Source organism: Dreissena polymorpha, chromosome 9, assembly GCF_020536995.1.
Source record: "Dreissena polymorpha isolate Duluth1 chromosome 9, UMN_Dpol_1.0, whole genome shotgun sequence".
In the NCBI taxonomy this organism is placed as follows: domain Eukaryota; kingdom Metazoa; phylum Mollusca; class Bivalvia; order Myida; family Dreissenidae; genus Dreissena; species Dreissena polymorpha.
In genome coordinates, this window is record NC_068363.1 from 39726912 (window position 1) to 39750547 (window position 23636).

The 23636-nt window shown below is 36.8% G+C and overlaps 1 protein-coding gene across 6 annotated transcripts in view; it reads left to right on the forward strand.

Annotated features, from left to right (window-relative positions):
- Positions 1-23636, forward strand: part of LOC127845146 (uncharacterized) — a 226638-nt gene that overhangs the window by 22653 nt on the left and 180349 nt on the right. For 5 of the 6 annotated variants that reach the window (XR_008033077.1, XM_052375869.1, XM_052375871.1 and 2 more), the window contains exons 6-21: positions 803-931; positions 2366-2414; positions 2809-2897; positions 6349-6483; positions 7052-7114; positions 7885-7986; positions 8228-8348; positions 9883-10035; positions 10902-11043; positions 11847-11886; positions 13365-13427; positions 14814-14840; positions 18194-18267; positions 19452-19703; positions 21362-21494; positions 22036-22227. Coding sequence is in view for 5 of the 6 variants with exons in the window: in XM_052375869.1 (XP_052231829.1) it covers positions 803-931; positions 2366-2414; positions 2809-2897; positions 6349-6483; positions 7052-7114; positions 7885-7986; positions 8228-8348; positions 9883-10035; positions 10902-11043; positions 11847-11886; positions 13365-13427; positions 14814-14840; positions 18194-18267; positions 19452-19703; positions 21362-21494; positions 22036-22227 (1764 nt within the window). In the remaining variant the exon portion in view is untranslated. The remainder of the gene's footprint in view (positions 1-802; positions 932-2365; positions 2415-2808; positions 2898-6348; positions 6484-7051; positions 7115-7884; positions 7987-8227; positions 8349-9882; positions 10036-10901; positions 11044-11846; positions 11887-13364; positions 13428-14813; positions 14841-18193; positions 18268-19451; positions 19704-21361; positions 21495-22035; positions 22228-23636) is intronic. The other variant, XM_052375873.1, reaches the window with a different exon arrangement.

The following is a 23636-nucleotide window of genomic DNA, read 5'->3' on the forward strand; positions in this document are numbered from 1 at the left end:
CTGGATTCAAACTGTTTGCAAAGGCCTTTAAAATTCGGTTCCCGCACTGAAAGGGTTAATGAGACACCAGTTCTGAAAGCTTAGCTTTAGGTCCCCTGTGAAAAAGTGGCATGCAAGGTGGTATTGTATTGCATTACATTGATGGTTATATTTTTGACAGTGTTCTTGTTTTACTATGTGGATGAAAGGAAATCTTAACATTCATTGTTTCTAACTTTAATTTCTTTTTTGATAAAAAGTATCTAAAAAAACATAATCAGGATGTTAAAGTCTCTATAACGCTCAAAATCAACGAAAATTTCGTTAAGTATTTTGTAAAATAAAGTTAACACCTTAACAATCAGTGTTCCTTATAGCAATAGCCAAAATTTCAACGCTAGATGTGGTATGATTACATAGATTTTTGTAGATACAAAATGCTCGTTTTTATTTATTTGTGGCCACAATTAATTCCTGCGAATATATCTATTCATACGACACACGAACACCATTTTAGTGTTCATGTGTCGTATGAATGAATATGCAAAACAATAATAAAAACGAGCATTTTGTATCTACAAACATCTATTTTACCAGACCACATATGACGTTGAAATTTCGGCTATTGCCATAAGGAACACTGATTTTTAATTGGTTAAGTTTATTTTACGAACAATTGTACAAAATTTTCCTTGATTTGGAATAGTAATGTTACTTTAACCAAATGTCTACATGAACATAAAACTGACATTCTATGTTTATGTTATGTATTTTCAGAGACATTTTCACATATATTGAATCCATACGTATCAAAATATTTCAGGAGTTGGTAATTATGTCCCTGACAGATGTTTGGTCAGCCATACGGAATGCTACAGCTTCTAGACTATCGCCAGTTGTTACAGCACTGCATGTGGAACATGTGCAACACATTTTCAACAGCCTTGTCCAGGTTTGTGCCATTAAGTTGTCTTTCGATTGGGACGCTAACATCAACTAGATGTCATTAAAGTTTGAGTTAAAGGGACAGTCAACAATGAATGACGAAAAAAGAAAAGTTCTTAAATACCGTATTTTTTTACAATTATTAGTTTATATTGATTAAACTATCACGACTGGTATATTACATTACTTGAAAAAAGTTCATATTTTCAGTATATTCGGTAATAAAATTTTGCGATGTGAAATCGAAAGAACATCGCGAAAATAGGTGACATAACGATATACACACCATAAATAACGCAAGTAGATTGATCATTTCATATATAAAATATATACAATTCACTAGGCATGCACAATTTGCACTCCTGGGTTTACCACGTGACTATGATGATCAATCTTCTTGCGTTATTTATAGTTAATTGGTAGTTACCTGGTACCTGTACCCAGTAAACAACTTTTTTTCAAGTAATGTTATATACCAGTCCTGATATTTTAATCAATATTAACTAATTAATGTAAAAAAATACTGTATTTTAGAACTTCTCTTTTTTCGTCATTCGTGGTTGACGGTCCCTTTAAGATAATGAAAAGTATATCAAATTAAGAGACTTTGACAAACATCTCTTGGTTAGGAACATAGATAGAACTTTATATTGGAAGCTGCAGTGTACCTGAATAAACTGATCAGTTTTGGAAAAATGTACACATATCTGTTTTAAATTTAAAGCCCATTTAAATGAAACAGTTTATGTTGAAGTCTCAAGGTATGAAATGGTTCCTTTCACAAATGATCACAAAACACTGTTCTAAACACATTTTGTCTTGTAGTGCCATTGTTACTTTTTGCGTCTGCTGTGGAGCTTGAACATGACTCTTTTAATTCGAATTATAATGTCCTCTGATCAGACAATATTTCAGGAAGAACTACATGAAATGTCAAGGTCACAAGTCAAAGTCACTAGTTTAAGTTTTTTTTCTGCTTTTTAACATTCATTGATTAATTTTGGTTCAGTTCTTTGTTCCGTTATAAATGTTCTGCTTCCATGACAAGAGCATATTCTTTGGGGGCATATGTCACATCCTTTTACAGGCCTTGTTATATTTACATCAAATATTGACCAACCTATGAGTTTTAGTTTAAGGTACTGGTAAATGTCCTCATACAGTTTCAATAGCCTCAAGTTTGTGAACAAATATTACTTAACCCTTTGCATGCTGGGAAATTTGTCGTCTGCTAAAATGTCTTCTGCTGAATTTCTAAAATTAGCATTTTCTTCGATTTTTTTCAAAGAACACTATCAGAATAGCAAACAGTTTGGATCCTGATGAGACGCCACGTTTTGTGGCGTCTCATCTGGATCCAAACTGTTTGCAAAGGCCTTCAAAATCCGGTTCCCGCACTGAAAGGGTTAACGCATATCTTACAATGAGTGCTGTTTTTCAGATATGTGAAGACCATTCCACTTGGCAGATGAAAGAAGGGGCAATAATGGGTATCTATCCGTCTTTCTTCAATATTGTTCATTTAACTTGGACTACCAGGTCTTATGTCTGACCATTTACTGGTCTGAAAAATGATGCACAAATCTGTCCAATTTGTACTGCTTCAAGACTGTGTCACATACTTGTGTCCCGACTTAAAATTTTTCGCAGTCTATTAAGATGAATGAAATCTACCGGTAGTTTTGTTCACCATATGTTAAGTCTACACATATTTGTGTGAAATAATTCAGATTGGTGGTATATCAGACATGTTTCTAACATGTATTCAAAGTTTAAAGCTTGATACATTATTCATAAGTATAAACTTGGTACATCTTGATGCGTAAAAATATACATGTATATAATATGAATTAAATCGGCATGCATTTGCTTCTTTACTATCAGGCATCAATGCAGTATTACAGACATTCCACAAGCGACTCAGTTCCAAGTCCCCGATGTCATCTCCACGCAGTCTGGTGATGGACCCGGAGGTTTGTAGCATTGAAATATGATTTTATTTCATATTGCTTTTTATGTTCCCCAGTTTATACTGGGGGACATATTGCTTTTGCCCTGTCTGTTTGTTTGTTGGTTTGTTTGTTGGCATCAAACTTTAACATTGGCCATAACTTTGGCAATATTGAAGATAGCAACTTAATATTGGGCATGCATGTGTATCTCATGGAGCTGCACATTTTGAGTGGTGAAAGGTCAAGGTCATTCTTCAAGGTCAAAGGTCAAATATATGGGGGGGGGGGACATAGTGTTTCACAAACACATCTATTTTTTTATGTTTCATATTTGGTTGGGCTAGAAAGTTAAGTTATTTTTTTTTCTTAACAAAAATCGCTCTGTGATCCTGTGATCCATTTTAGCATATCTGAGCATGAAGTTTTCACAATTCAAAAGATAACCTTTATTCCGGCAAATATAACCGAAGTCAAATGTCTTGGCTAAATCTTTTCCAAACTTAACCCAAAATGTGCACCTGTTAGGATATCTATTTTTTATACAATTGCAAACCAAAAAATGATTTCCACATAAATTACAATTTTTTTCCCAATCTTTTTTACCATCAACCATAAACTTATGGCCAGGGATCATATTTTTTTTGGTTCGATTCTGTTTGCTAAAATTCCCATGTCATGAAATCGATTACACAGTGCACAAGCTAACACACCCTAATGACATTCTTATCTCGATAAAGGTGTGATAGACCATTCGCTGAGTCTCTAAACCGGTCCTGACCAGTTTATTGCACGTCAGACCAAGAATAAAAAACTTGTGAACAGCGGATTAAAGACGCGTCCGAAATTAATGAGGGTAGTCGAAAATTTAGCCAACTGAAAAAATCGCAAAACAATTTAAGAGACTTAAGGACTGTGATGTACATATCGATTGATTATCGGTGTCATTGTGTGTGTCTATTGATATTTATCATTGTTATAGCGGTTTCTCTGTTTTGTCTGCTAAGGTGACTGCGCGCACTGGTTTAATTATAATTGGTCTTCGATGTTAATTGACATGCATGTGATACAAAACAATATGTTGCGATTGTAATGTATTGTTATCACTGTAAACTGTAATAGATTTAATAATATCTGAGATAGAAGTAAAAAAACGATTCTAACACGGCACATGAAAACATTCATAAAAACAAAGAAGAAAATCGTCGATGGGTTATTCTGCAATAATTATGGGCGGACCTTATACACTGAAAGCATGCGCAATCTGATTGAAAGCACGCGCTGTAACTAAACGAAACATGCCGATACATTTTCCACCAGCGTAATAATCCGGTAATATAATATGAATGAAAGTCGCGGATTTGATTGACAGAACAGCCGGTAGTTATTTTTATGGGCGGAACTTCACATAAAATAGTTCACAAGAAAAATAATATACATTGTATAAATTTTTAGTAAAAACCGTGTTAGAATCGAAATAATTTGCGTACTTAAAGTTTGTTGTTGAATAACCCACGACTGGAAAATTAGATGCGTGGCTTCGCACTCGTGATTTAATCCCTACGCATCTAAACTATCGGCCGTGGGCTATTTGACAACAAACTAAAATGTACACGAATTGTTTCTTAATTATTTGGTTTTGTTATAGTCAGTAGCCAACCTACGCACAGACATTTGTTTGGTTCAGTGCATGTTTGTAAGCTATTATCAAGTCAACAATGAGTTAAAACATCGGTATAGATTTACACAGATTAATAATAATGACAACGATGAAAAAAGTATGATAAAACAGCACACGAAACAACAATGAAATAGCGAATTATAAAATCAGTTGAGAAAACTCGTAGGTTCCGTTTAAAAAAAGAATGCTTAAGGGAATTTTACTTGTACATTTATTATACCACCTTCACAAATGGCAAAATCAATGGTTTATTTTAACGTAATTTGTCATGATTTCGGATATAAATTTTCAGATACTTTTTCCCCATTTATATCCAGACTGATTGATGTGGCGGGAAAATATGATCCCTGCTTATGGGGAATCTGTCAGATCTGCTCCTTCTCTCTCAGCTTTCAAAGCAAATCTAAACAAATGATTCCCCTTTACTATGTTGGTGAGCCAATGTCCAATATTTTTTATGCACGTTTGCGAATGCATTGTAGCAACTTAAATGAACATTTGTCAATGTGGTGAGATCAAAGATACATATCAATTTTTCTTCACCTGCCCAATCTTTACCGATAAAAGAGCTATTCTTTTTGACAATCACTGGTTCTTCCCAGGAAACGGATTTGACAGTCCATATCTGCCTATAATAGGCCTTCCTGTAATAGTCAGCAATTGACTGTAGGAAGTATGAAGTAGAAGAAATAGAAGTACAAACCATATTCAGCTAACAATGCCCCATCAGTACCTTCTTCTTCTTCTAACCTCTAGAACTCTACTGATTTGATCTCTTTCCTACAAAGTTGAGCACACTACAAATTAATGCTGATGTGGAAAACTTACTGTCTTATTTATCTCTAACTACAGGTACATTAGTACCTGGTATGTTATCCTTTTTGTATTATTATTTATATAATTGTACTATTCATATGCTTTATACTAATACCTACTAAAGTTCTATACTTTCCATTGTCTTGACATTACGATAAACTGTAGTTTCAAGTTTAGTAGTTAAAACACCATATCAGCAGCATGTCCAACTGACAGAAGAGAGACAAAGCATAAGCCTCGAGCTTTTTTTTCAATTCTGTCATATTGTTCTTTGCAGTATTATTGTTAAGTGATGTAGAAATGTCTACCTGTTAGGAATATTTAGTCAAAAGAAGTAAATATACTTGTATTTTATTGCTAACATGTATTTACAAGCAGTGTATTTTTTCACCCTTTTTGGTTTTGCTGTTTTGCTAAAAATGCTTCAAATTGAGAATAGAAGTGTTTTTAAGTATTATTTTAAATAAGGTTGAACGTATATGGCTGGATGGGAGATGAACAAAATGTAGAAATCTATATATATATATATAAATAAACCTTCAATTGGGAATTTGTTGGTCCCATTTGGGACAAATATATACTTTTTTGGGGGGAATTGGGCCGAATACCAGACACAATTTTTAAGGAAACAAAAACACTGTACAATTAACTAAATAAACTTTGTTTTAACCAAATCTTGAAAACCTAGTTATCCCTGTATAGGCTGTATTTATGACTGAATCTGTATTAAACATGGTCAGAATGTTTATATTGACAATATTATGGATGAATATGAGCCATATGAGGTAAAAAATATGATAACTAGATCAAGTCTTCAACTTTTGGTGTCCCTGAACTCAGGTAAGGCCATCATGACCCTCGTGTATGGAAACAATATATCTAGTATATAGATGCATATATGTGGCTTGAAAACATCATTAATATTTTAACAATCCAAATGGTTATTCAATGTAAATGCAATGTTTTATTTTGTGACAGGAGAAGCCCATGCCAGGATTCATAAGTGAGAAGATACATTCGGTAGTGTTTAATCTGTTGGCCCATTCCCAGCTGTCTGTACGTGAACATGCTGCTAAGACCCTCGCCACTTATGTCACATGCTCCGATATCAGCGTAAGCACTCAATGCTGGTACATATCTCACCTCCGCTCAAATAAAAAATAAAAAAAATCATTATTTTTTATGTATTAAAACATTCTAATTTTATTAGCTTGGCTGTTTTTGGAGAAAACCAGAGGTATTGTCATAGCCAGCTCGTCGTCCGCCGTCTAGCGTCCGCTGTGATAAAACCTTTACATTGGCTGTAAAATCAAAGTGCTTCCACCTACATTTGAAACTTCATATGTGCATGCACCTTGATGAGTTCTACATGCCACACCCATTTTTGGGTCACTAGGTCAAAGGTCAAGGTCACTGTGACCTCTAAAAAAAAAAGAAAAAAAAATTCTGACAAGCTTTCATTAATTCAAAACTGCAGCCGCAGCCGGGCGTTGTCACCTGTTATGCGGTGCTCTTGTTTTGATTTCGTTTGTACTAGTATACATGAATGCGTTTGTTCCCCTGATTCAAATAGGGCTGTTGTCAGTTACTGCTCTTATGTACATATGTGCTGGCTACCTGTCTGGATTGACCCAGCTTGCAGTTCTCATTGATTACTTAGTATTCTGCCCTGTGTTTCCAGGTCGCACTGAGTACTTTGAATGAAGTTGTACAGGTTCTGCGGCGAGGGACCAAGAACAGGGAGGTATTTAGTTGAACATTGTATCTGTTTATTTAAATGCTTCAGAACTGCATTGTGCAGTTGAATTCAGCCTCTTTTGTATTAATTCTTACTTATCTTGATTGAGTATTCTGTCTCAATTTCTTTCCTTCTTAAGTAAATCAATTTGATATTATTCGTTCAAATGGCCTGTTGTGTTTTTTTCTTTTTCAACTACGATAGCAGTTCATACAAGGTTTTTCATACTTGATCATTTGTGTCTTGTTCTGAGAAAACTGGGCTTAATGCATGTGTGTAAAGTGTCGTCCCAGATTAGCCTGTGCAGTCCGCACAGGCTAATCAGGGACGACCCTTTACGCTTTCATGGTATTTTTAGTTTCAAGGAAGTCCCTCCTTACCAAAAATCAAGTTTAGGCGGAAAGTGTCATCCCTGATTAGCCTGTGGGGACTGCCCAGGCTAATCTGGGATGACACTTTACGCACATGCATTATGCCCAGTTTTCTCAGAACGCGGCTCATTTGAGTCTCATTGTGAGAAAACTAGGCTTAATGCATGTGCATTAAGTGTCATTCCAGATAAGCATTTGCAGTTCGCACAAACTTATCAGTGACAACACTTTCCACCTTAACTTGATATTCATATAGAAGAGTATTCTTGTCCACAAAATATTAAGTAAAAGTGTAAGTATCGTCCAGGATTCGCCTCTGGGACTGCACAGGCTAAACTGGGACGACACTTAATGCTCATGCATCAGGCCCTGTTTTCCTGAAACGTAGCTCATTTTGCATTCCAGGTTCCTATCACCATAGTAACGCTACTACAGGTGCTACCTGGCCAGTTTGTTGACGACTATGCGGCTGAGGGTTTTTTGGCTGTGTGCATATTCCTCATAAAGGTGTGGCCAATATCTGCCTCCCATAGTCTGTGAATAATTGTTATGATTCACCTTACATTGTGAGCGGAAAAAGAGATTGGATATAGAATGTCGCATCTGAAAATAATGTTTAACAAAATAAATTACAATAAACAACAGAAAATAATGTCTTTTGTATAAGTGTATGTTTCTTAATGTTGGAATTTTAATATCATTGTGCGTTTAATTTTGATGCTTGGTGCAATAGATGTATTGTTGGTAGGTGATACCCCTATGCCAGCTGCTGTCCAGATGGCCTGAGTACATCTCCACATTCCTGCTCTACCTGTCACACCCAGCATCCACAGTGAGGCAGGCAGCATCCTCAGTATTCAAATATCTCGGTAAGACTTAGTATTCAAATATCTCTGTACGACTCAGTATTCAAATATCTCGGTAAGACTCACTATTCAAATATCTCGGTAAGACTCAGTATTCAAATATCTTGGTAAGACTATGTTTGTTATCCGTTTTGTAAGCGGTACTAACCTGTACACTTGTACAATATAGTTTCCTGTATATTTGAAAACCAAGAATCTAATTTTCTTGTTTTTCTAAATTGACACAATTCCAATGACTGCTTAGACTTGATTTAAGCTCACCTTTTCTATGCACAGCTATAGCTTGTATGACTGCCTTGCATCTTGCATTGTCTGTCATGTGCCTTGCATTTACTTTCCATTCAAACAAAATCTCCTAATCTGCTGGGCAGATTCAGAAGAATTTTCAAAGGAAATATCATTGGGTTACCCTCTTTCATAGTTGATCTTATGTTCCATGCTGCCCCATTGATATACAGTCAAACTGGTCACTTGAGAATAATGGTCAATTGCAGACAACGGTCAGTCTAGATTTCCTGCGACAAAAATCACACTTGAGAATAACGGTCAATTGTCCATAACGGCCAACGACCAGTATATTTCAATCCGAAAGTAATATTTGAAAACAACGGTCACGTGTCAGGCATTTAGAGTCGCGAAAATTAAGCACACAAACGAAACAGGTGCATGTAACAATAAGAATGTTTATTGGTAGCAATTATCGGCTGCATTCATAACAACAAAGCATGAGCCCATGAAAAAGTCAATAGATCTTTATCGCAGATAAGGTGTTAAAACAACACTTAGCAGGCAAGTGTTGTTATAAGAAGGCGATAAAAGGATTAGTGATTGTCTATTCAGGAAAAATATACATTGAATTGCAACTTTTATAACAAACTAAATATTTTTAACAAGATTTTGGCGTCTTTTTCTTTGAATTAAAACGATACTGTTGCATCGTACTTTCGGTTTATGACAGCGAATCCGCTTTTATAATTGTTTGGACGTGACGTCAATGACACCTGACAATCTTTATTTAAAAATACATCCCAATGAATGTAATACCAACTGTCTGATTAACTGAATAAAGGAGATGCACGATTAAACAACAATTCTATCGTTGATATGGTCATATATTTAGTTAAAAATAGTTATGAAATTAAATCAATTTATAAGACATTATTCTGTATTATTTAATAGAAATTATTTATATTATTATGATTAGTTATCGGCAATGAGCCTTTGTTTTACTCTGTGTGCACACAACTGGGTGGGGTAGTGACATAGCAATACTTCCAACTGACTGACCATCTAAAATGTGGTAATTCGAGAATATCAGTCACTCGTCGACAACGGTCACATTGGCCATTTCCCTTGACTGACCGCTGTTCTCAGTTTTGACTGTATAGAAGATCAGAACTAAAATTAGATGATAAAAAATAACAATTTACAAATCTTCTTTGCAACTGCAAAGGTCAGAGGTGAACTATTTAGTGTTGTCATGACCCTGGATTCAAATTGGCCTCGCTGGATCTTATATCTGTGCCTTCTATTCCAGTGGTGAAGGGCAGTCACAGTGTGGTGGTACTGAAGCTGGTACTCCAGGCCCTCAGTCTGGGCTGGATACCAGACACAGAGGTCATGACCCAGGAGGCCACACCCTCCACCACCACTGTGGGCAAACCATTCCCTTCTGTCACCAAGTACTCAGGTATGTGTTGTGAGATATGGACTGTGGACAAACCATTCCTTGCTGTCACCAAGTACTCAGGTATTTGTTGTGAGATATGGACTGTGGGCAAACCATTCCCTCCTGTCACCAAGTACTCAGGTTTGTGTTGTGAGATATGGACTGTGGACAAACCATTCCCTTCTGTCACCAAGTATTCAGGTATGTGTTGTGAGATATGGACTGTCGACAAACCATTCCCTGCTGTCACCAAGTACTCAGGTTTGTGATGTGAGATATGGACTGTGGGCAATCCATTCCTTTCTGTCACCAAGTACTCAGTTTTGTGTTGTGAGATATGGACTGTGGGCAAACCATTCCCTTCTGTCAACAAGTCCTAAGGTTTGTGATATGGACTGTGGGCAAACTATTCCCTTCTGTCACCAAGTACTCAGTTTTGTGTTGTGAGATATGGACTGTGGGCAAACCATTCCCATCTGTCACCAAGTACTCAGGTTTGTGTTGTGAGGTATGGACTGTGGGCAAACCATTCCTTTCTGTCACCAAGTACTCAGGTTTGTGTTATGATATATGGACTGTGTAGCAAAAGTCTTATCCGATCAATAGTTGAATGCTCAAACCTTTATGTGAACTGATTAGCTAAGCTCATTTTTAATATATGCTATTAAAGTTAATGCTTCATTTGAATATTAATTCTGTTAATGTTTATGAAATGATGTAAGTTCGCAAATAGAGGCGAACATATTTTATGTGAAATGAATCGAAACAGATTGTGACAAATAATATTCATTGATTACCGGTAGTTATTTCGTTACTACATCGCTATTTTACTCGATTTTACTACTCAACATTGTTAGTACTATTCATACGTGTTCTTGTGGTTTTAGGTTCGAATCTCAGTGACACATGGGAGGGCCGAGAGGGCAGACTGTTCGCATATGAGCTGATATTTCGTTATCTCATAAAAAACCACTGGCTCTACACATTTGGACCTGCTGGGCCACCCTTTCATTCTGATGCAAACTCTGGGTTAGTGCAGATCTGATATTGTGCACAAACACAAAGTTCAGTCATATAAATTGTGTAAATGTGTTTATAAGGTGAATTATTGTTTTTTTTAAATGTGGAAAAAAACAATAACCCTGTATCATTTTTCATGTTATTAGAAAAATAAAAAATGAAATGACATTTATTATTATATACTTTTTAAGCTACATTATGGGATTGTCCATCAAGACAAAACTATAACATCGTACAAACGATGACAACTGAAGACAGTCACACAATCATAGTTCATGAAATTATCTAAAAATAATTGAAAGAAAGTATTGTTTTCAATAAAAATAGTGCATGTTTCTCAAGACTCTGTTAAGTTGCTTTATTGTTTGTCATAAAATGTTTTAGAATATTAAAGATCAAAACATTTGACTTTTTAAAATAATAATGAGCATTTCACTTAACCCATTTATGCCTAGTGGACTCTCCCATCCTTCTAAATTGGATCAATTTATTTCTAAAATTAGGAATGTCTAGTATATTTATTTCTATATTTAGAATATTTCTTACAGAAATTCCTTTAAGCAAACAGCGCAGACCCATGATGCGGTGTCTCATCTGGGTCTACGCTGTTTGCCAAGGCCTTTTTTTTAGACGCTAGGCATAAATGGGTTAAGTAATTGCCTTTATTTAACAAATGTCCAATTAAAAATGCAAATGCACAGCAAGGATTTTATTGCATAATTTGAAAATAAGTTATGCCATTGTCTTTGTGTCTGACAAACCTTTAGACTGTTGATGTATCAAAGTGCGAGTCTCAACATTTCTGTCTGCAGGAAAGATGGCCAGGATAAATTGTCTGATAGCTATTCACAGGTATGTGCTTAGCAGCCATAGTTTATTATCTATATCCACAGGGATACTTTAACCCTTTGCATGCTGGGAAATTTGTCGTCTGCTAAAATGTCATCTGCTGAATTTCTAAAATAAGCATTTTCTTCGATTTTTTTTTTTTAAATACTATAAGAACAGCAAACGGTTTAGATCCAGATGAGACAACACGTTCTGTGGCGTCTCATCTGGATCCAAACTGTTTGCAAAGGCCTTCAAAATCCGGTTCCAGCGCTCAAAGGGTTAATGCTTTAAGACCGTTCACATGTATTTTAGTAACAACAGAATTAAATTATGATTTCTAGGAAAGAAGTTGGGATTTTTCCTTGTCATTGATGATTCATAATAAAATTAAGAAAAAACAACAACCCCACCCTTTCTTGGTATATAAAATCAGAATGTAAACAAAAAAATAATCTCAGAAATCGTTTATTGTTTAACATAGTCTCTTAATATGCATTAAGTTATCCATATTCTTTTAATACTGATTTTACTTCTGATAGCTTGTAAAATAAGCCCAGCATTATATATGGACTTCATCATAGTATAAAATGGTTATGGACACATATTGTTCGGCATTGTCAACATTTAACACCAGTTGTTAAAACTTAAAACAAGTATGAAAACATCTAGATGCCAGTAAAAATAGTTTTACTTTGTTTATTTATTTATTTTTCAAAACTGATACAAGTATGAATATTTTTCCTTAAATAAAGAAGAAGAGAAAAAAAACTAATGTCATTTACAAAATCAGTTTTGAACAGCCTAAATGTTATGAATATACATGTATTCATAACCCCAAATTTGTGATCCATAGCGCAATATATAAAAAAGTACAAATAGTTCTTCATTAGTGAAATTTTCAAATGTCTTTTTATGGCTGCAAGTTAAAACCACTGCCTTATGAGCTTGAGCACTTGATTAGTTTATTGTCCCCAACAGGTTTCACCGGAGGGGACTTATGGTTTGCTCTCTATGTGTCAGTGAGTACTTCAGTCTGTCACACTTTTCTGGATCCTGCGATAACTTTAAAAGTTCTTCATATTTTTTCATGAAACTTGAAACATGGACAGATGGCAATATGGAGAATATGCACGTCATTTCATTTTGTTCATACTTCAAGAATTCTGGTTGCTTTGGCAACAAATAAGAGTAGAAATACTGCTGAAAATGGTGGATCCTGCACACTTTTCTGGATCCTGCAATAACTTTTAAAGTTCTTCATATTTTTTCATGAAACTTAAAACATGGATAGATGGCAATATGGAGATTATGCACATTATTTCATTTTGTATCTACGTCAATAATTATGGTTGCTATTGCAACAAATAAAAAAATAAAAAATTCTGACAATGGTGGAGTTTCACTGGTAGGGGACCATATTGCTTGGCAATCTCTTGTTATGTTTGACTTGTACTTATTCAAATGTCAATGTTATTTTCTACATTTTGTTTATTGTTCAGTTGTCAAGTACCCCCAAGGAAGCTACATCTATGCACCATGTTGAATCTGATAAATCCTTTGAGGTATGTATCCCTGTCATACTTGATTGTTTGTTTGTATAGAGTTACCTGGTACTTAACCCTTAAAGCGCTGGAGCTGAATTTTAAAGGCCTTTGCAAACAGTTTGGATCCAGATGAGACGCCACAGAACGTGGCGTCTCATCAGGATCCAAACTGTTTGCTATTCTGATAGTGTTCTTTGAAAAAAATCACAGAAAATGCTATTTTTAGAAATTCAGCAGAAGACATTTTAGCAGAAGACAAATTTCCCAGCATGCAAAGGGTTAACATGTTGCCCATCATCAATAAGTATACAGGGAATAAAAATGGTAGTTATTTTAAGTTTGTCTATTTCACTAGTAACATATTCTTTAAAAAACAGGGGTGATCATTCTGCTTATGTTCTGTTATGTACCTAATTATTATACCCCCACAAACGAAGTTTAGGAGGGTATATAGGAGTAAGCTTGTCTGTCGGTCTGTGTGTCGGTCGGTCCGTATTAAGTGTTCGCTCTCTAATTCATGTTGTTTTCATCCGATCTTCACTAAACTTGGTCAGATGTTGTATCTATATGATGTCTAGGTCAAGTTGGAATATGGCTCATGTCGGGTCAAAAACTAGGTCACACGGTCACTTAGTGCATTTTAAACATTGAGCATGGTGTCCGCTCTCTAATTCAAGTAGTTTTCATCTGAGCTTCACCAAACTTATTTAGAAGTTGTATCTAGATGATGTCTAGGCCAAGTTCAAACAAGGGCCATGCCAGGTCAAAAACTAGCTCACGGGGTCACTTAGTGCGTTTTAAACATTGAGCATGGTGTCCACTGTTTTTTGTAAAGACAACATGCAAAATATTCTGTGTCAATGTGGCATGTGGGGGTATTCGTCAGGTCTGTGACAAAGCTCTAGTTTGCTTCGTTTGTCATGTATGACTGATCATTTTGCATTTAATGGATTTAAAGTAAATCAGTAATCAGTAATACGCTGTCACATGTGATGTGGTATTTCATAGCAACTGTGGCATTCAAGGGCCATTCATGAGCTTACTGATGATATGCGTTACCAATGCATGACCAATTCTGTTCAAGTCTACAGAAAACCTGAAATGCATTTCATAATAGTGTAAAAATAATATTACATTAGATTACTGTCATATGTTGAAAACAACAACCACAAATTCTTACAATACCCATTTTAAATCTTTAATTGTAAACCTGTTATGTTTCTATTAGTGCTATAGACATTATTAAGAATGCTTGTTCAAATAGATACATCACCGGACCATGTTTTATTATTTGTGGTGATAAGACTAAGTGTTTAAAAAGTAAAAAAATAGGATACTCAATATCTTGTAGACTTTTGGATGTTTGCATGTAAGCATGGTACATGTGAATAAACATTGTTGTAGCATGTACGGAGAAAACGCTTTCATCAGGTATAATATATATTGTACCTTGTATTTTATTTGCTTTATTTATCACAATTTTTGCTTGCTTCCATATCAAGTAATTGTAATGGTAGAGTAATAAATAAGAAAAAAGTTTTAAACTGGACAGATTCTTTTTTTATTATTAAAGTTAATTTTTGTGCAACTGGCTAATGTAATGATTCACACAAATACTAAAATTATGAACCAATTTACTCCAAATTGTTCTTTATCACATTTAAAAGTCATTTTCTTGATCATTTTATTTAACAATTATGTTGAAATTGAAAATGATGGACAATTATGTTAAATATTAATTTACTGAGGACACATTGATGTGTGCTTGTTGTTTGCATAGAGCAATAAAACAGGTTGGACTTTATTTGCTAATCATTCACCAACCCCTTGAGTAGTTATATGAGCCACATTCTGAGAAAACTGGGCTTAATGCATGTGCGTAAAGTGTCGTCCCAGATTAGCCTGTGCGGGACGACACTTTCCGCCTTTATGGTATTTTTAGTTTTAAGGAAGTCCCTGCTTACAGAAAATCAAGTTTAGGCAGAAAGTGTCGTCCCTGATTAACCTGTGCACACTGCACAGGCTAATCTGGGATGACACTTTACGCACTTGCATTAAGCCCAGTTTTCTCAGAACGCGGCTCATATGTTAACACTTTCCCACTCAGAAGCAAAGTGAAAATGGCTTTTGCAACCAGCATAAAACCAGAACAGTCTGGAAGTAACTCGCAGTCTGTTCAGGGATTATGCGGGTTGCTGCTTATCAGTATCTAAGGGTTGGAAATGAAGCCTTTTTGTGTCCCCCAGTCTATACTGGGGGACTTTATGTTTTTGCCCTGTCTGTTTGTTGGTTTATTTGTGTCAAACTTTAACATTGGCCATAACTTTTGCAATACTGAAGATAGCAACTTGATATTTGGCATGCATGTGCATCTCATGGAGCTGCACATTTCGAGTGGTGAAAGGTCAAGGTCATCATTCAAGGTCAAAGGTCAAATATATGGGGGGCATAGTGTTTCACCAACTCATCTTGTTAAACTTGAATTTAGTAAGAAAGGTATTTATTTAAATGTAAATTTCTTAGGGACTACAAATGCATCAAAGTACGTATCTAAGTATTATAGTATATATATGCATTATAGTTACAAAACACTTTACTATGATTAATACACTTTCATGGAAACTTAAATAAACATATTAATGTTTTCCTTGGTAGCCTTGTTAACTTCCATTTCTTTGCTATGAAAGGTTTTTAGTTCAGGTGAATTTCACTAAAGTTAATGAACATTATTTTGCTCTTAACAAACATTTGCTGACCAGAGTGTCTGGACCTTATTTGTTGTCTGCCAAACAATTTCGTGGGTGTGATGTTAGGGTGGTTACCCAGATAGTGATGCAGCAATTTTTTTAGTCCTATTGGGAAAAGTACCAGTATGAGCCTAATTGGAAACAATTAGAGTGAAAAAAACCTGAAATCTGGAATATTTGCCTTGCGAAGTATTTATATTGGGAAATTTGTGTATTTTATTTGTTGCTAACAAAAACTGTATAATTGAAAGCTTAGTGTTGTCAAGTTGCCAATATTATATTTTCTGCGTAGGGAACTTAACTTAATGTTGCATTTTATAAAAAAAATAATACTATATAGTATATTATTTTGGAAACCTTCAATTGGGATTTTATTAACAGTAATTGGGAACTTTTTAGTTTTTCCCATTGGTAAAGTGCTGTTTTCAAGTACTTTATAAAGAAGCAAAAAAATCGCAGTGCTGGCATTTTCATGTCCCCACCTCCTCACCCTAAGGGTAAAATTTTGTGTTCGTCAATTGACTTGCATATTAGGAAATGCGCATATGGGAAACACTGTGTAGTGTTATCTTCATAATCTACACCTACGTGTACATTTATAGTATTTTGTTTATATTCAGTGTACACTTTTTTGATTTAATGGTTCCTTATACAAATCTGTACTTGATATTTGTATAAAAAATTAACCTTTTGGATGTGTTTGGTTCCTGAAAATGTTCCTAAAATGACTGGTTGAGGATCGCATTCTTTTGTACATACACAGTTTGTCCCTTACACGCTTCTTACAAATCATGGGTATGCCTTCTATTTTTATAGGAGAATAAGATAAAGTTTATTGACAAATCAGGGGACTGTTTCAATAAACATTGTAGCACACATTTACGATGCAATACATTTTTCGAAGATACATAATTGCTTAAGTCCATATTATGTGATTATAAATTTTCAGTACTTAATTTATAACATTGGCATCTCAAGCGCCGTATATATTTGACGAGCATGGCGAGCTAGTTCGTCTACTTATTAAGAATACAAAATTCTCTCGTAAGTTTAAATTGTCGTACGATCGTTTATGAAACGGCCCCCAGGTCAAAATAGTTTAGAAAACTTAAAAAATCTTCTCTGAAACTGCAAAGGATCGTTATTTGGCATGTAATGTTTTATAGTGCTCCTAAGCTGAGTTTGTTTAACTTAGGCCCTTGGGTAATAAACTTGCCATGCCACAGGGGTCAGAGTTTTTATTAAGACTTGTATAGAAAATATTGATGAACTTCAAAAATCTTCGTCTTTAAAACTACCATGGTCAAGTGTTTCATACATGGTATGTTAAATATAATTGTTTTCCTGTCTTAAGTTTGTTCAAATCATGCCCCCCTCCCCCTGGTTGAATTTGGCCCCACTCTAGAATGTACTTGCTTTTTTTATTTTATTGGTAAAAACTGGAATTTGTTCTTTTAGTGTCTAACACCACTTTACTTCTGTGTCATGCATAATAAAAACCCTAGATTTAAGCTACCATTATTACATCCCCACCCTCAAAAAAATCTATATGTCTAAGCAGAGCAGCATATGGAAATTAGGCTCTCGTGTATATATTATTCAAGTATATATGTTTTTTAATTATTGAAAATAAAAAACTGTTAAGGTGCAAGTCAACCACGCTTGTGAATCAAAAGTAATATTTTCTGTATTTGCATTTTAAAAATTGTGAAATTAAAGTATGAAACAAGTTAAACAAATCTTCAAGTACATGTACATTTAACACAAGTTGTGTAATTCACCATTTCTCTGAACAAGTCAAACATGTGTTTTTCCCTGGAATGTTGCTGTTATTTAATGATTATATATGTTATTTATGTTATATAGGCTTCATAACTGTTAGTGACATATACAAATAATATAAATAATTACTTACTGACTGAGAACTAAGTAAATAATGAAATGTGAAGTAGGCAACATTCGAAGTTCTTTTATGGATGATACATGCAATGTTCGTGGCATTGTTTCATAAGATAATGTCTATATTATCGTGTACAGATTCGGTTCCTTACTCAAACAGACCTTAGTGTTGAAGAGCATGCAGGGAATGCACCAGAACAGACACCTGACCGGTATGTTGGCTCCAATATGTGGAGTTTTCTGTAACAAGTGGATCTTGATTCTTGTTTTCTGTAACAAGTGGATCTGTATCCTTGTTTTCTGTAACAAGTGGATCTTTATTCTTGTTTTCTGTAACAAGTGGATCTTTATTATTGAATGGACATTCTTGAATGAATTGTTTTTATAAAGGGATAATACACGTTTTCAAGGGTATGATCATCTGCGGGCGCTCGAAAAATCCGTTCCTGCCCGAGTGCGCAGCACAAGTGCAGGAACGGATTTTGAGAGCGCCCGCAGATGATCATGTCTGAGAAAATGTGTATTTTCGCTATTATTGCATAAACAAATCACACATACCAAAATGAATTAAAATATCATTGAAAATAACGTTTTGTTCATTCGACATCGACAAAATAATTCGATAATTTCAATACAGTTCAAGGTTGTGTTTTACGTATGCCACACTCGGTCATCATCCCAAATGACGAGGCTTTACCTTCGGATAGGCAGTTTACGATCTAAAATGTGTTTAAGCAGTGGATTAATGCAAAGTTGAAATGTAGCCGCGCAAATTAAGAAATGAGGAATTATTTTGGAATTTACAGCAGGATCGTTTAAGGTACATAATCACTTAAATTTACAGCATAGTCTTTTGAAAGTGTTGAGTAAATAACCTTAACTGCATTGACGTTGCCAATACAATAAAGCTGTTGTCAAGAAAGTGCAGATGGTATAAGTTGAAGAGTGGATTGAAATAGTCATTGCCATTATCCCTGCATGCATGAGGAAGCTGGTGCTTATTCAGTTCCCCATTTATGCTTGGAAAGTCGTCGAACGCCGTCGTCAAAGGCTGGAGAAGGGAAGTAACTGCGTGTGGACCAGATTATGGATATGAAAAACACATAACAGGGCTTGAACGGCACGTGAATCGCCTTGTTAATGCACGATTTCTTCCGTTCAAGCCCTCCTTTTGTCAAGTTTCTGCACCCCACCAGAGGGCATTATAGATAGAGTTTATGCAATAATGTGTGTTAATGCTTGAAGTGATACAAAAAGGGAACTTGACTGATGTTTTTAGTAACAAATATACCTGATTTTTTCAGTTGACATGTTGGTATCAGCCATCTATTTCTATTGATCTAACAAATTCTTTGGATTTCTCACAAACAAACTGATATTTTTTTTATGTCTAAAGAGTTCCAACTACAAACCATGACATTGGACCAGCCAACCATTCCAACTCCAACCATAATGCAGCCCCAACACTGAGTCAATCGGGCATTGTGGGTTCGAGCCATTTTGAGCACTCGAGCTCCCTGTTAACCCAGGCCCAGGTGCTGGATAACGGGCCCCTGGGCTCTCACCTGGGGCTTGATGGGTCAGATAGGCAGCACTGGCAGGTCCTACAGCTGCAGCAGCTTCTAGAGGACAATAACAACAAGTCAGTGTAGGTACATTGAGTTTTGTAAAGTACTACATAAAAAGTTTAATTTAAAACCTATTTGAGCAGCCTATATCCTCAGGGTTGGGGCTTAGCTCCAATCTGACTGTCCCATGTTGTGTATCATCGGGTCATGGCCCAGCTCCAATCTGACTGTCCCATGTTGTGTATCCTCAGGGCCATGGCCCAGCTCCAATCTCACTGTCCTATGTTGTGTATCCTCAGGGCCATGGCCCAGATCCAATCTGAGTGTTCTATGTTGTGTATCCTCAGGGCCATGGCCCAGCTCCAATATGACTGTCCCATGTTGTGTATCCTCAGGGCTGTGGCCCAGCTCCCATCTGACTGTCCTATGTTGTGTATCCTCAGGGCCAGGGCCCAGCTCCAATCTGACTGTCTCATGTTGTGTATCCTCAGGGCCAGGGCTTAGCTCCAATCTGACTGTCCTATGTTGTGTATCCTCAGGGCCAGGGCCCAACTCCAATCTGACTGTCCCATGTTGTTTATCCTTAGGGCCAGGGCCCAGCTCCAATCTGACTGTCCCATGTTGTGTATCCTCAGGTCCAGGGCTGAGCTCCAATCTGACTGTCCCATGTTTTCTATCCTCAGGGCCAGGGCCCAGCTCCAATCTGACTGTCCCATGTAGTAAATCCTCAGGGCCTTGGCCCAGCTCCAATCTGACTGTCCCATGTTGTGTATCCTCAGGGCCAGGGCCCAGCTCCAATCTGACTGTCCTATGTTGTGTATCCTCAGGCTCGTAGCCCAGCTCGTATCTGACTGTCCTATGTTGTGTATCCTCAGGGCCATGGCCCAGCTCCAATCTGACTGTCCCATGTTGTGTATCCTCAGGGCTGTGGCCCAGCTCCAATCTGACTGTCCCGTGTTGTGTATCCTCAGGGCCAGGGCCCAGCTCCAATCTGACTGTCCCGTGTTGTGTATCCTCAGGGCTGTGGCCCAGCTCCAATCTGACTGTCCTATGTTGTGTATCCTCAGGGCCAGGGCCCAGCTCCAATCTGACTGTCGGATGTTGGGTATCCTCAGGGCCAGGGCCCAGCTCCAATCTGACTGTCTCATGTTGTGTATCCTCAGGGCTGTGGCCTAGCTCCAATCTGACTGTCTCATGTTGTGTATCCTCAGGGCCAGGGCCCAGCTCCAATCTGACTGTCCGATGTTGTGTATCCTCAGGGCCATGGTCCAGCTCCAATCTGACTGTCCGATGTTGTGTATCCTCAGGGCCAGGGCCCAGCTCCAATCTGACTGTCCTATGTTGTGTATCCTCAGGGCCAGGGCCCAGCTCCAATCTGACTGTCTCATGTTGTGTATCCTCAGGGCTGTGGCCCAGCTCCAATCTGACTGTCTCATGTTGTGTATCCTCAGGGCTGTGGCCCAGCTCCAATCTGACTGTCCAATGTTGTGTATCCTCAGGGCTGTGGCCCAGCTCCAATCTTACTGTCCTATGTTGTGTATCCTCAGGGCCAGGGCCCAGCTTTAATCTGATTGTCCCATGTTGTGTATCCCATGACCGGGGCCCAGCTGCAATCTGACTGTCCCATGTTATGTTTCCTCACGGCCGGGGCCCAGCTCCAATCAAACTGTCCCATGTAATGTATCCTCAGGGCTGTGACCCAGCTCCAATCTGACTGTCCCATGTTGTGTATCCTCAGGGCCGTGGCCCAGTGTGGTTGGATGGAGAGGGAGCCAGTGCAGGACATGTTGTGTATCCTCAGAGGGGTCCTGTACCAGACAGCAGAGAGTCTCGGCCACTCACAGTGGGAGCTCAGACGCATTGCTAACCAGGTACCACTCTCGGTTATATTTCCTTCTGGAAAATTGTGCATTATCTAAATCGCTCAGTCCTAAATTGTGACAAGGATTAACCACAATTACTTATCTTTATAGTTTTTTCTCAGCAGAATACACTGATCTTTATTTAGATGTTTTACTTGTTATGTCTTTAAGTTTTGTCAAAAAAGGAACTGCAGATTTTCAATTTTTACTAAACTGTTTTAACTATAGTTTAGTAATTTTCCACTTGAATAAGGATTTTTATTGAGAGAAATCATCCGAATCTCTGTGAGATGTATGTTTCTTAACATTTAACAGTTTTTAATTTTTCAATCATTATTAATATTGATAGAATGTAGCCAAACAAAATCTTTAAACACAACCTGGATTTTTTTTTTTTTTTTTTTTTTTTTGTGTCAGTTGCGTTATTAAAACAGCTTTTGTTAAGGCCTTATAGAGAGAGGACTCTTATTGGAAAAGCAAAATTGTTGTCATACCATATATTTTTGTTTATTTTTATAGAAGACATTTTTTCAAACTTCACTGTGCCCAGGTTTTGCCCTGCCTAGCAGAGGTGATCAGGTGGTATGACATAAACCTGCTAGTGTCGCTATGGAACAGCTACCTGAACGTCGCCATGCCAACCTGTCTGATGACCTTCACCTCTGTGCTGATCCTCAAAGAGTCTGTGATACATGCTGTCAAGCTTATGGCCCTCATGCATAAACCTCCGCACTCATGGCAGGTGAGAACCAGTCAGGATAATAAGGTGCCTAACAGACCAGTCGGGCTAATAAGAAGCTTCAGAAATCAGGTTAAGAACCAGTCGGGTTAAGAACCAGTCAGGTTTAGAACCAGTCAGGTCAACAAGGTGCTTCATTGACCAATCAGGTTAAGTACCAGTCAGGGTAATAAGAAGCTTTATGGACCAATCAAGTTTAGAACCAGTTGGGCTAAGAAGCAGTCAGGTTAATAAGAAGCTTTAGGGACCAATCAGGTTAAGAAGCAGTCAGGTTAATAAGAAGCTGTATGGATAAATCATGTTAAGAATCAGTGGGGTTAAGAAGCAGTCGGGTTAATAAGAAGCTGTAGGAACCAGTCAGGTTAAGAACCAGTCAGGTCAATAAGATGGGTGACAAACCTGTCAGGTTAAAAATATGCTTTAGGGAAGCATTGAAGTTCATAAGATTTCTTATTGAACCAGCGATAGGAATAAGGTTTATAAAATGTTTGAGGGAACCAGTAAGCATATGAAGATGCTTTAGGATGATGAATGAAGTTTTCAACTAGATGAATTGCATGGTCTTTTCTAGTAACTGAAGCAAGATTGTTTGTACTGTTTTTGATCCGAGTTAGGGTCATTCAGCACATTTTTACTACATAAATGAAATCAATTGAATGCTTACTGAGGGCATTTTGTAAAGAGGCTTTTAGAGCTTGATAAGCATGTTAGCAAAATTAATATTACAGTTTAAAATGTCTTGTAACATGAAAAGTAGAATGCAGTATAATAGTATGCATTGAAATCATAACTCAGCTGTCTGGGGTCCGTCTTATCAAAGATCGTACGACAATATTAACTTAAGATTGACTTTTGTTATTCTAGAATATAAGTGATTATGATCTGTATGTTTCAAATATCAAGGATATTTGACAGCTACTTTGGAAATGAATGGAAATGTTCAACAAAAGTAATTATTAATGTGACGGTAACATATTTATGGCGCTTCGAAAATTGCATCGTAAGGTGAGAATGTCGTACGATGTTTGATAAGACGGGCCCCTGGAGTATATTGTACATGTGAAATTATACTAATGAATCACATTCTGGGAAGACTAGGCTTAATGCATATGCATCAAGTGTAATTGGAGATAAGCTTGTGCAGCCCACACAGGCTAATCAGGGACAACAGAGTTTGCTTTAATGGTAAAGTATGTTTATTAAAAGAAGTCTCTTATTGAAAATCCAGTTTAGTTGGAAAGTGTTTGCCCTGATTATAGCTTTTTCTGCACAGGCTAATCTGGGATGACTCTATGCACATGCATGAAGACCAGGGGACCGTTTCAATAAACATCGTAGTACACATTTATGATACGATACATTTTTCGAAGATACATAATTGCTTAAGTCCATATCATATGATTATAAATTTT